Source organism: Salarias fasciatus, chromosome 4, assembly GCF_902148845.1.
Source record: "Salarias fasciatus chromosome 4, fSalaFa1.1, whole genome shotgun sequence".
Lineage (NCBI taxonomy): Eukaryota > Metazoa > Chordata > Actinopteri > Blenniiformes > Blenniidae > Salarias > Salarias fasciatus.
Window position 1 is genome coordinate 5,986,758 of NC_043748.1, and position 13,542 is coordinate 6,000,299.

Genomic DNA, 13,542 nt, shown 5'->3' on the forward strand with positions numbered 1-13,542 from the left:
TGGTCAGGCTCTCAATGATAGGTTTAGTTTCATCCAAACAACAGCAATTTTTGTGATGCACTGATAAATGATCAATATTATAAAATGTGACATAAGAGAAGAAGAGTATAGGGGGAGCATGATGGGAATGAAATAAGACTCTCTTCAGTGTCATGAACCCAGCCTGACTGATATTTTAGAATAATTTAGTCGTTCGATGGCTGCAAATGTTTGAGGATAGGATCTGTAAAGTTCAGGCAGCAATTTTATGCACATCAATCCCTGTTTTCAGGCTTTTTCAAAGGCTGTTTGCTTGTTGAAATTCAAGGACCAATTTTGAGACTTCATAGCTGTTTTGGAGACCATCGTGTTTCTGATCTCTTATAAACAGGAAGGAAGGGGACAGAGTGTCATTTCCTTTTTCTCTCTTAGTGTGACTTGAAAGTTTCAGCGAGGGGAAAAATATTGTTGGTTTGGTTTGGTTTATTATTTCTTGTTTGTGCTTTAGTGGAACAATGTTGGTCTATTTTGGTATAATTTTAGACATTTTTACATGAAATAAAAAAAAGTCATCTTTGGTCTTCGGCTTGTTATTCTTTATTTTAATATTCAATAATTTAAGCAATATGGCAGCAGTGACCTCAACATTACAAAGAAGCCTTAAATGTGAGGTATATAAAAATATTTTAATAGCTTTAAGCTCTCAAGAAAACATATATATATATATATAAAAAAAAAATACACCCCAAGAAGACACAAACATAAAAATCATAAAATACAGTCAAAAAACTTTTTTTTTTTTTCACCTGGCAACTTTCAAAGTGTTGGCCGATGTGTAACCAGTGTGTGGCATTACAGATATAATTGAGAACATTAACAACCAAAGTCTAAAGCCTCTGAACATTTGTCGTCTGAGATCTGTAAACAGACAAACCCATTTAAAATATTAACTTATAAAACACACAGCAGGAATGAACATATCAACACAACAAATTGACCAGCAATATACAATATGCACGAACATCTGTTCCAGTGGGTCCTGATGAAATCTTAACAATGAGAAGACGTCATACTTAGGAAAATCTCTCATAAAGTACCTGAATAAGACAACAATCAGTATCATGCTGCATGTCATGGACGTTTTGGTCCTAAACTAGGAAGTATAGCTTGTTGAGGGAATAATTAATTAAAAATATGCGACATACCACACTGTCGAATACTACAAGAGCTGAGTCATGTTAACTGTTCAGAAAATGCCGTTAAATAATATATTTACTTGGTAAAAATGGCATTACAGCTCTTTAATGCTGTCAACTATGTTTTCCTATTTTGGATCTGACTACTTTATTTGCATGACAACATTCATTCAATGTCTTCAAATCTATCAATTCCTTTATGAATCCATCTTTTGTGTCTCTTTATCCATCATAGAGTTGCATTAATAACCCATTCAGAACTTGAAAATTTGCAGTAAAGCAAAGTGCTTTTACAGATGGGAGGGCGGCTGTCGACTGTATGACATACTAGATCTCAGCAAATCTGATTTTTCTTCAAAGTCACAGCACAGCTCCTCAAATGTGAGACTCTCCTGTGTCCTGGGAGCTCTTGGAAGCCTGAATATGAAGAAAAGGGAGAAGACAATTCAAATATTAATAAACATTAAACTATGATAACCACATGAATACACTCATATGTACTTTAAGTCGATTTTATAAGAAGAAAATATTTATTTTCTTTAATAACCTTTATTCGCCAATACAATGTAGATGTATTTTATAAAATAAAAAAATGCTTACATTTGCTTTGCTGAGTTGGCTGAACTCTGAGTAGGTCTTCTTCCGGGGTGCACAACATCTAGACAGGATGTTTCCATACTCCTCCCTCACCTAAAACCACAATGCAAGTTGGACATTAGAGGTGAGTGCAGATCCTTATTTATTTTTGAGAACTACATCTAAAAAAAAAAAAAACTTACCTGTTTGGAGAACAGACAGTGCATGACGAAGAGCAAAACCCCCTGAAGGCTGCCGAAGACGGTGAACAGATAAAGAACGGCTACGTTTTTCTCCTCAAACATAAAACAGCCAAAGATCCACATGGTGCCCAGCACGCAGAGCTGAGCCACTGCAGTGATGGTGAATGTCCTGCAGGGGGCAGCAGAGATACACGCAATTACATTCACCAGAAGTGCTGAACTTTATCTGTCACATTTGATCAACTTTTCTGTTTTCTCTTCCATTTGCAATACTGGACTACAATATCTATACATTGGTTTCCCCCAACATGGATTCTTCATTGAATATTTTCAGAAGACCCCCGGAAAAAAGGTAATGAGACCAGTATTTTAAACACTTTTTTTTTCAAAGAAGCAAATAAGTGAAGATATGTGTGACTGTTTGCTTGCAGGCTGATATTATCACATTTTTCAAATTAAATCCAGGTAGTCGGCATTTAACTTAAATTTTCCACTTGGTATGCGCGTGTGTGCGATGATATTGGTAGTTTAGAAAACAGTGTGAGTTTTCTCGCCATGTTTCCACAGTGATGGGATGGAGACCTGTACCCAATTAGAACAATTAAACCTTTGTAGGTTAGTTGTAACTCACTTTATCTTCTGCAGGCTATCCATGTCTGGGTTTAAACTTGCAAACTTCTGGGCCAACTTCCACACAGTGATGAGAAAGAAGAAAATGTTGATCTAGAAAAAAAAAGACAAAGGAGGTTTCAAAAGTAGTGAAGTTACTTCCAAGGAGAATTTTTTTTTTCTTTTTTTAATTTACTTATCACTTCCTGTTGTACCTACAGTGATAATGGCACAGGCTGGGCCATAGAAACTCCAAATGTGTCCGTGGTCGATGCTTAGCCAGCAACTGAAATGCATGTTGAAAAGTTTTTTGAGCAACGTAAACATAACCAGAGATGTGTGGAAATAGAGAGGGAGAGAGAACGTACTGTTTGGGAGTGCCATATTCCGCGTGATTAACCGATGCAGAGACAGCAACAATTACAGCTGGGACTCCGTAGCCACCTGCCATCATGTAGATGGTTTTGAAACTTGTGTTGAAAACCAGGATAACCATCCTAAAAAGCTGTACGCCCTCAAGACACATCCAGCAGAACGATGCCAGGAAGAAGTAATGCAGCAATCCTGCCACTACTGCACAGCCAACCTAGTGTAGAGGGAGATGAGGATTAGAAAGGCAGCTGTGAAGAAGATGAGAAAACGATTAAAAAAATGGAGGGAAAGGAATAGAGAGAAGCCTCTTGCTGAGCTATTATTTATCAGTTGTGGAAAATCATTTCGCTGTCATGCGGAGACACCGTGTCTGCTGTTTTTTGAACAGCCAGGAGCTTTTACTGCTCTCACACCAGCAGAAAACTGTTAAAACTGTTTTGTTATTTACCCGGTTCTCTGTTCGAGAGATGCTTGTAAGAAATATAAAGTTGGCGATGAAGAGGCTGATGCACAGGTGCAGGTGGATGGTAGTTCTCGGACTCTGAATGGATCGAATCATTGAGAATGTCAGGATGCAGACCAACAGGCAAGCCAGGGACAGGGACAGACCAATCCAAGTGATCAGATCCAGGTCAAACTTGTCCTGTATGGAGACGGAAAGAATGATTACACTCCGACATGTAGAAGTTACCTAAAATATGAGCGGCATTATTGAAACGATTGAAAATGAAATAGACTTCAGACCTCTAACTCATAGAGGGCCATAAGCACAGCAAAGCTGCTCAGATGGGTACAGGAGCACACGGTATATTTAGGGGTGGACTCCACCGCCCTGCAGCCCCGAGGGGACCACGTGCCCCTGTCCAGTGAGGAGTCCCAAACACACAGGTGTGGGTTTGATTTGTCTGTAAAAAAAAAAATAAAAGAACAGAGACTGACAACCCCCACTTTTTAGAATCTGCCAGTAAATATCTACAACAGTGGCACGAGCTGAAACAGCAGCTTCACCTGTTTTAGATGGTTTAAAGTTATATTGACTGGCTCCTTCAGGTGGCTTGTGTTTCTGTTGCTGACGGCGACGGTCACCACTTTAGAGTTTATCTTGAAGCCACTGCCGTTTTGTGGTTTCAGTTCTCCAAAGAATCCTGCAGATTCTTCCAGGTTGGAGTAGCTCAGCAAGGCAACTGTTGTAAAGCCTATAACAAGAGTATCAGGATAACACAGGCGGAGTTTGGGATACATTACAATAGTACTCGACATTAGATGTTCTAATAAAAGTGGTTATCAATTCATAATTCATAGACATGATCATTGCCTGGGTAATAAGAAGGATCTCCCGCTGCCGTCTCTAAGTGGATGTCCAGCCGAGTGTGCGAAGTTGAGAACCTGTCAGTGTTGGACGGCAAGACGGACCCCTTATGGACCATCAGGTCCAGCTCTAAGCAAAGAGAGGAAGATCTTTTAACATTATGAGTGGCTTGTCTGATATTAGTGTGGATAAAATCACAAAAATAACAGCAAAAAATATCCACTTTAAAGAAAAGAAAAAGGAATGAATTTAGAATTTGACCTGTGTGAACAGATGATTTACTCATCCTTGGGGGCATTATGAAGGGTGATACCATTCTCAGAGCGTTCTCACACAAATCCAGAAGCATTGATATTTCTCTGTTGTCCCTGAAGACTCCACCGGACAGGACGTGGTCGATCATAGACAGCAGTCTCTGCAGGATAGGAGGGGAGATGGAAAGACGTGAGTTCATTCTGGCAGAAACAAGAAACAGCCGGACGGAGGCAGACATTCAGGCAACAAAACACTCAGGGTCAGCATAAACAGTCATCAAGCTCATGCATAGACATTTTTGACATCTTATTGTTTCTTTTAAGAGTGAAGGAGTCCAAACTTGTATGCTATGAGTGAACCTCATATCTTACATTTAGTAGGTCTAGTCCATCTAGCGCCACAGGATTCTCGCTCTCTGTGAGGTTCATGCAACTTTCTTTCAGCTTCTTCATGAGAGTTTGTACAGTATGAGAGTTCTGGGTGAGACAATATAGAATAAAACAGTCATGTGAGACAGTGGACATTTAGATGCATGCTGCAGATTGAAAAAATAAAGAAGGATTTATAATGTAGAGTTACCTGATTCATACCGCTGACATCTTTGAAAACATCACAGTCTAATTCTGAAAAAACAGAAAATTGATTAATTTTTCACACTAATAAATCGTTCTCTTTGTTTTGTGTTTACAGCAAATGCTGACTAAAGTTGAGTGCTGTTGGTGTTGTAATCTTACTGGTGCAGCGAGACTTTCCATTGCCGTAGTTGGTAAATCCTGAATGGCAAGCGCAGTAATGACCACTGGGTCCCTGGTGGCACGTTCCAGTTCCACACACCGTCCTGTCAATCACACATATATCTGGAACAGAAAAGCATTAAGTACAGGAAAACCGTTTAGTCATTGTCTACTGTCATTGTCACATACAAACGAGTCCAAACTCCATGATGTCATATGTTGTAGATTATTATATAGACTCAATAAACTGCTTCAAAAAAAGCAATGAGCTTATTTTTAAAATGTTGATTTTTAACATTTTTTGTCACTTAACACGAAACATGAAAAAAATAGACACACCAATGTACGGTTGTATTCAGTTCCTTTTAGATTTAGAGGAACCTCGTGCACGTTGCAGTGAGGCTGAACAACATGAGGCTGAGTCCCCCACCTTCACATCGCTCCAGACCTCCAGAGAAGCTGAGTTTTCCCGATTTCAGCTGGAAGCCAGGATTGCAGATGCAGTAATAACTGCCTTGTGTGTTGACACATGTCGCGTTCGGACCACACACGTTCTCCTCCTGACGTTCGTTAATATCTAGACCAGGAGGAAGAAGGGATTGAAAAAAAAACAGCACAGAAAGTACACTGAGACTTAGTGGATATCTTACAGCGCAAAAGAGATAACAGTCGTTTTGCATGTCAACAGATTATTACCTCTACATGTGACACCGTCACCACGACGGAACACTTCCACTCCAGTGGAAGAAATGAATCCTTCATCGCAAAAGCAGGAATAGCCTGGAACCGTGTTGAAACATCTGGCATGAGGTCCACAAATGTCTGGTCTTTCCGTACACTCGTTGATATCTTGAAACAGAAGAAGGGAGGAAAGAAATTATTGTGCCTATCTGTCTGCATAAAGCAGTCACAGCCCACCTCAGTGATAACGCACCTTGACACACAGCAGAGGATCCAGCAGAAAGATTGGGAGTCTGTCCAGATTGTCTGAAACCTTCAGCGCACGGACAGACAAAGCTTCCGACTGTATTAACACAGACTGCGTGCTCTTCACACGGAGGATGAAAATATTCTTCATCATCCATGTCGCATTCGTCAAAGTCTAAAATGAGGAAACAACAACTAGGAAAATGACTAGCTTGACAAAATATGCATTTGTTGAGTTGATATATGTATACAGAATACAGCAACATGACTGTTTTGCACATCTTATTAGTAACAAAAATATTGTTCATACCGACGCATTGTCCATTCTGTGACATGTATCCAACAGGGCATTTTTTTGGCGTGACGAAGGTTAGACAGAGAGCTGTAGGGCAAAAAGAAGGTGATATTCAGGTGATATTGAAAAAGCTCTGAAACTTTCGTAGAGGTCAACACTTTATTTATTTTATTTTTTTTTTTGATTAGATTAAACCAATATGAAATACAGCCCACTGTTGGTCTTCTTTTGAGAGCATCTTTCGACAAACTACGTAAAACAGATGTTCTGAGTTCCAAAAAGCTCGACAGAAAAGGTTGGAGCCCTCGTTTTCTCGGTTCATTTCCTCAGATTGTTCCAACACGCATCTGCACCATAACTCAAAATATTCAGCTGGAGAGCTGTGCTTCCTATGTGTGAGGAAACATGAGCGGGCACGGCAAAAAAAAAAAAAAAAAAAAAAAACAGCAGCATGTGCACAAGCTGCAAGAGTGCAGAGTCAGTTCTCTTGGGTTTTCCTGAATGACACCAGCTGTGTGTTATACTGCTGTAATGGAAGAATGGATGTAAAAACAGGAAGGAAGGCCCTTTCATTGTTTCGTTATTACTGTCATATTAAAAATTATTGTTCAATTCATTGCAATGAATTTGTCAAGTTAATGTGGTCAGGTGGCAATTTCATGTCCTTTTCATTTTAAATATTAATGTGGTTGGAAGTATTTGCCTGTAACAGGGATTTACAGCATTTCTGTGTTGTCTTGCTTAACTGTCTCATGACTGGCACAAGTCGTGTTTCATTAGGCGAAAGCAACTTTAAAAAAAAAAAAAAAAAAAAGGATCTCTCAGTGAAACAAACAACAACCAAAAGTCACTTTCCTCTCAGATCACTACCAATGTTACCAAAGTGTTTTGGTTCAGTATCTTAGCAACGTGTACAGATGTTTCTCTGAAGGAAGTTGTGTGTAGCTGTGGTTAATATCAGGGCTAAAGCAGTGTGGGTGCTGTGGGATGAGGTAATAGTTTAGAAATATCTCTCTAAAACCCAAAGAACAGAGGCCCTCTGTGCAGCAGGACTCTGATAGCAAGTTCCCTGAAGAAAAAGCTGTACTGTTGAGTTTCTTTTTCTTCCGTTCCTGTAGTTCATTGGAGCTTTTTCTCACAATCTGCCGTGCAGCTCAAATCCAGGTAGTGACAGTTTTTCTCCTTTTATGATTTTACCAGTGAGACTTTTTGTTTTCTTTATGTCGTTCTTCTCTCTCTTTACTGTCTCTTAAACCTGAACCAGTTCAGACCATTAAGAGGAACAATATTCTTACTTATATTAGAATATGAATAAAACATAATGAAATGAACTACGCTGCATTTTTGAGGAGAACTTTGTGAATCAACCGACCATTTACAGATTTATCAGAGAAACATTTGAACCAGAAAATAATGTTTCATTTAAAAATAAAAAAAAATTGTTCTGTCTCGAATATAACCTCGAAACACAAAAATCTGCAAGTTACCGCGAAACCACTTGATTTCCTTTCACAGGGTAGAGAATATTTTAGGAGCTTTCTGCAAACAGATGGTTTTTCCACTCCAGCTCGTGTGCAAATGGAGGACAGATGTGACTCACCGAGGATCAGGAGGGTCCACCTGCCCATCATGGTGGCAAAAAACACACAGCGTCCAGATCTGGATGTGGAAAGTTCAAACAGCTCAAACAAAAACCTGATCTGAATCTCTCTTGAGAATCTTGTTTTTCCACTAGACTTCTCCAAAAGTTTTCTTACTTTTGTTTCTCTGACTTAAGGAATAAAAATAGAAAAAAAAAAACCCTGAATTCACCAACTCAAGTTAGTGGGTAGGGAAAAAGTTGCTACCAACTAAATATGCTGATTTCAGCAAGTCCTAGATATATAAATCATCTCTCAATGCATACAGTGACCCTTCTCTGCTTTCCTTTCTCGTCTTCTTAACTTTGAATCTTCATCTGCGCTCAGCGCTGAGGTGACACCCTGAGATGACTAGTTGGTGGGGGAGGACTCTCTCTCTCTCTCTCTCTCTCGCTCTCTCTCTGTCTCTCTCTCTCTCTCCAGCAACTTCTGCCTATGTTTGGGTGGGGTAATAAGCTATACCAGCTTGCTCGATTTAATATCCTTTACAGCGTCGTGTTATGAAACAGTGTCTTTCTGTCCCGTTGAGTTGAGACGAGTTTACACGACCATTGTTAGAGTCCTGCTGACTGCTATATCCTCTCACAGGAACTCAAGGCTACTGTCCATGATGATGACATATATATTGCTTTTTGCCTTTTACTATCTGTGTCAAACAATGTGACAATGGTTATAGTAGTCGGCTTCATTTGGACAGAACTAAACAAAAAGCTTTTAATATTCTGCCGCCCCCGCACAGTAAAATATAGCCTGTGGGTAATTCCCGTTTCCCTGAGGAAGCGTTTCTCAGTAAAGATGCAGATGAAACAACTTGTTCAAATAATGAATTATTGTCCACAGCAGAGCAATATGTCCACTCTGCTATGTTCAGGAAAATTCTCTGTAAGAGGAAACGCAGCTGATTGTCACCTTGTTGACTGACGGTGGAGGGCCCATTTACTTTTTCACATATTCTTGTGTCACACAGCTGCTATGTGCATGTAGTTTTACTGACAGATCTGTGCGGGCTGAACTATAGACTGAAATTATAAGGAAATGGTGTCACGCTACTGGCGCAAATGAAAGAAAACATATTGTTGAATTTTCAGCAACTTTTTTTTGTTTCAGGCTCACAGCGGCAAGGTCATTTTCTGGCCTATATGCGCAGTTCAAAAGCTCACTGACACGCACAGTGATTATTTCTTTATCCCACACTTTCAAACAATGAGTGGAGCTTTCAGGCTTTGTGAGGCTGGGAACACTGAGATGACAGATGCTGGGTCTTTGGGGACTTGTGGTTTATAAACTGCATGCTCACAGAAGGGCAAAGAATCGCACTGCCATTACCATGAACGGTGGAAAAGTCCCCCCCCGAAACAAAACACGCTCTTCCTGTGTGAGTGACATCAATTTATTTTAAAAAGAAATGATGAATTTATTCCACTGTTCACAAATAATTTACAGTACATCTTATCCAGAATGAAGTGGTAATACTAACATTCAGTGATGAGAAGCTGTTAATTAAACATTTTTTTCCTCTGTTGCATGTGTGCAAACATGTGATTGTCAAGTGGGCCAGATCGCGCAGGATGTGTGTTTGTTTGGTATGGAGATAAAATGAAAGGTGATCTAAGAGCAGAGTGTGAACAGGAAACCAGCACTGCATTAAAATCACGCCTGGACTAACACCTCGAATCGCACTGCGCAGCAAACTTTCATAAACAGCAGCTATTATGGAGGTGAGCGATCATGTTCTGTGACAAACACAAGACATTTATGGAAATCAGGCTCATTGCAAGTTGATTTTGCTCGCGGAGCACGCGGCTGTACATGTCCTGTGGTGGCATTTCATGCTATAGAAAAGAAATCAATAAATAACCGACGACAGCAGTGTAAATAAACTACAAGCTACCACAGTCTTTCATTAAATAAATATTGAAAGAGACTGGTGCATTTGACCTCGGTCAAACCAACATATGAACACATCCATTGTAGTGGAGTCTCCTGCTTGTCCCACACACACACAGCTCACGTTATGGCCGTATAAAGCTGTGTTTCTGGGGTACGGGGAATGATGAGGCAAGACACCAAAAAACACATTTGAGTGTATTAAATGGATAAATCAGCCACACCTCTGCAGTCTTGCTGCAGTTGGATTTTGAGCCAGTTTGATTGTGGCAAGCATCCGCGGCTTATCCTGTTATCTCGACGCCGTCTTCCTGCCTGAACCAAGATAGTGTACATATGAAGTTTGGACCGTTTTGTGCTGGTTGTCTTTGTTTTCTTTGAGTCTCTTTCTGAATTGTCAAACAATGAGGAGGGACCTCAACACAGCCCAGCTGTCTCAACAACTTCCTGTCATGCCCTGTGCAAAAAGTTCAGTGTGGAGCCTGAGCAGTCCCTGTCTGCCCGTCTGTCTGACTGGAACATACTTTCAAAGAGAACCGCAGTCTGAATCACATCACCATTTCCAGAAAAGTCACTCCAATCCCGCGTAGAATAAAGTCAAAGCACACGAAAATTCCATTCAGTAAGTCATTAAAAGTGACTGTGTTGAAGGATAGAATATAACATTTCTCTTTTTCTTCCATTAACCATCAGTCGAAACGTTCTAAAACTCTAAATATATCTGGAAAACTTGTAGAATATTTTGACGCCACATGTTGGGGAGTGGTACCCACTCACCACATGTGCGAATCATACATGGTTGAGCAAAGTGCTGGCCTTTTACTTCATGAACCACATGCTGTTACCGCTGACAGAGTTGTGAAGTATGTGCCTGTTAAGACAGACAGACTGAAGCAGGAAAATAATGTCAGACTCAAACTTTCTTCCTCCTTCTCTTCTTCTGATGACTTTGAGTCTGTTTTAAACTTCGAAGTAAAACTGATTAGTTTTTTTTTAGATTAAATTAGATATTCGTTTATTGTCCTACAATGGGGAATGGGAAACTGACTTATACGTTCTGCATGTGGCAATGTTTAAACAAGGCTACCTGTTTGAACTTTGAATGATTTTCTCTTACATAACTTACAATGCAGCTCATGCTACTGCTAAAGAATGCCGGTGACTTTAATTGAGTGTTTATTTCAAAACCCTGACATATTTTGATTTGAATGGGTGTTGATTTTGAGTTTGAATACCAACTAAATGTTCCCGTATCTTTAGAATTCAGTCCTCAGCAGTCTGTCAGGGCGTTCTGAACCTTGTCACAATATGTGCAAAATGACATTTCCTTTTTTATAGCCTTGGCCAAAAATAGCTTTTGTGCTTATGGGGGAACTGTGCCCATGTGATCACCACTCCCTGACACCTTCACAATTCTCATTGGCTTTGAGAAACTGCTTAGTACACAGCACCTTTTTGTTCTGCTACTTATGTTATGTTGACTTTGTTTATCTTTTTGACTCACACTTGCACTTTGGTGAGACACCTATCGAGGAAGGCCTACTGTAAAAACCACGTGTGATTAAGATAGTCATCTAAAACATCCTCTTTTGGTTGTTCAGGTTTAGTTCAACACAAGAGCAAAGTCTGTGGGGAAATGGTCAAAAGAACAACATACCACTTCCTTTAAATTCTTCCTCTTTTCATGCAACCTTAAGTTTGAAGGTCTTTATTTGTCTTTATTTCCATACAAATTTTACATTGCCAACATACTCAAACTGACTGACCAGCAGGACTTAAGGGTTAAATAATCATCCAGCCTGTTGTAGAATGTGTGATCATTTTATAGCATTTGAGTGATTGCTGTGACTGTTTAACTTTTTATCTCATCAGAGTCTCAGTGTCAGATCAAAATGGTGCCAGAATGCTCACTGGGGATGTCTTGTTATGGTGAAATTGCAATACCTGGTGGAGAAACGTGAGAACTACACCATTAAGTATTGACATTTTCCAACAACCTCAACCAAAAAGTGTGCAGAGATTGCTATTGTGCCAGGTCTTCTCTCCCAAATGCACACTCTTCATCGATGTGCCATTGTGCCACACATGCATGGAAGGGAAACTTTCATGTCTGTGTTGCTAATAAAAGCAAGGATACTTTGTTGTTGTTTCCATTGATTAAAACTGGTAATTTGTCAGTTGAGACCTGATTAGATGTGAAATCATTTTTAAGCTGGGAATTGGTCTTATCAGGTGTAATGTGGAACAACAATTTATGTCCCGTTATTGAGCGAGGAATTAATGTGGATTCCTTAACTCAGCAAATCCAGCAAGTTTAAGGGGAAGCAGCTGAGGTTGCTGACTTAAGCATTTTGAACGTGATGCTGGTTTACATGTGCGGGGCTGAAGCCAGGAGGCTGCTCTCGGCCAAATGATCAAACCATGTTTTATGTTAACTAGTTCACAGAAGCACTCTCCAATGACCACCCATATTTAAAACAAAAACAGAGCTTCTTGGACTTCAGTTGTACATTTTCCACACAACTCTTGTTATATTTCCCTTTTCATAAATGCATGTTTTCTTACTTTTATAAATTAAAAGTATTCACACAGTATATCTGCGAAATCTTTCCCCATAAAGACTTGTTTCATCCACAATAAACTGAAACCTTATTGAAGTTGAAGTAGAATGAAAGGAAGAAAATAATTTACTAATATTCATCATTTTAATAGTTTTTCCAGTGGACAATGACAATGGGGTCACATTTGTGAATGACTTAGCAATTCAAAGCAATATTGACACAAACACTGGTTTCTAGAAAACAAGGGGTGACTTCCTGTTTACAGTGGTGAGAATACCTATGGCCATTTAAGGCGATGTTGCAGAATGTTGCAAGCATTCCGGAAAATCCACTTTGACACATATTACATGTGCACACGTGGGTCATTGCTTAAGTACTGAATGACTGGTTTACATCTAAAAAAACAAAACAAAACAAAAAACAAAACAAAAAAAAAAAAAACACTAAAGCCCCAAAATTAACTAGAAACATAAAAAAAGACTAAATATAACCCATTTCTGAAGTTGTCATTGTTACACACTTGACTTTAATATTACCGTGTTTGTCTTTTTTTCATTTGCTGTATGTTTGGAATCCACTCAGAACTAAAGAGTTTAAAATGACACGAATTCTGCCGGCCCACTCGAAAACTCACAATATCAAGTATTACATAAAACTGTCCAAAACTATCTGACATCTAATGGAAGAAAAATGAATGTGAGAAGAAGTTATAATTATAATTTGTCACAAAATGTGACAAAGCATTGGAGTCTGAAACAGCTTAAACTTAGAAGAGCAACGTTAAAGAATTCAAGTTTTTAAACTATTCTAATAACAAATGAATAGGATTAAGGTTCCAAACCCAACACAGAGAAAATGATCGAAGTAAAATTGCAATAATTACTACAAAATGTTTTAATTCTGAACAAGAAAAGTATTTGAAAAGTTTTAAAGAGCACAACATTTAAAACACAGATCAACCTGCCATACAGCACAACCCCTTTCTTCCAGCGTACCTCT

At 39.2% G+C, this 13,542-nt stretch overlaps 1 protein-coding gene across 1 annotated transcript; it reads right to left on the bottom strand.

Moving 5' to 3' along the window:
- Nucleotides 1-560: 560 nt before the first annotated feature.
- adgre5a (adhesion G protein-coupled receptor E5a) lies at nucleotides 561-8,422 on the bottom strand. Its single transcript, XM_030090499.1, is given in 20 exon segments — nucleotides 561-1,592; nucleotides 1,776-1,865; nucleotides 1,955-2,123; nucleotides 2,586-2,677; nucleotides 2,783-2,849; nucleotides 2,932-3,149; nucleotides 3,384-3,578; nucleotides 3,680-3,816; nucleotides 3,819-3,840; nucleotides 3,944-4,131; nucleotides 4,251-4,373; nucleotides 4,506-4,659; nucleotides 4,871-4,975; nucleotides 5,079-5,122; nucleotides 5,234-5,356; nucleotides 5,664-5,810; nucleotides 5,930-6,082; nucleotides 6,168-6,335; nucleotides 6,471-6,542; nucleotides 8,056-8,422. Coding segments are annotated over 20 exon segments (2,340 nt in total). The 5' UTR covers nucleotides 8,087-8,422; the 3' UTR covers nucleotides 561-1,550.
- Nucleotides 8,423-13,542: the final 5,120 nt, after the last annotated feature.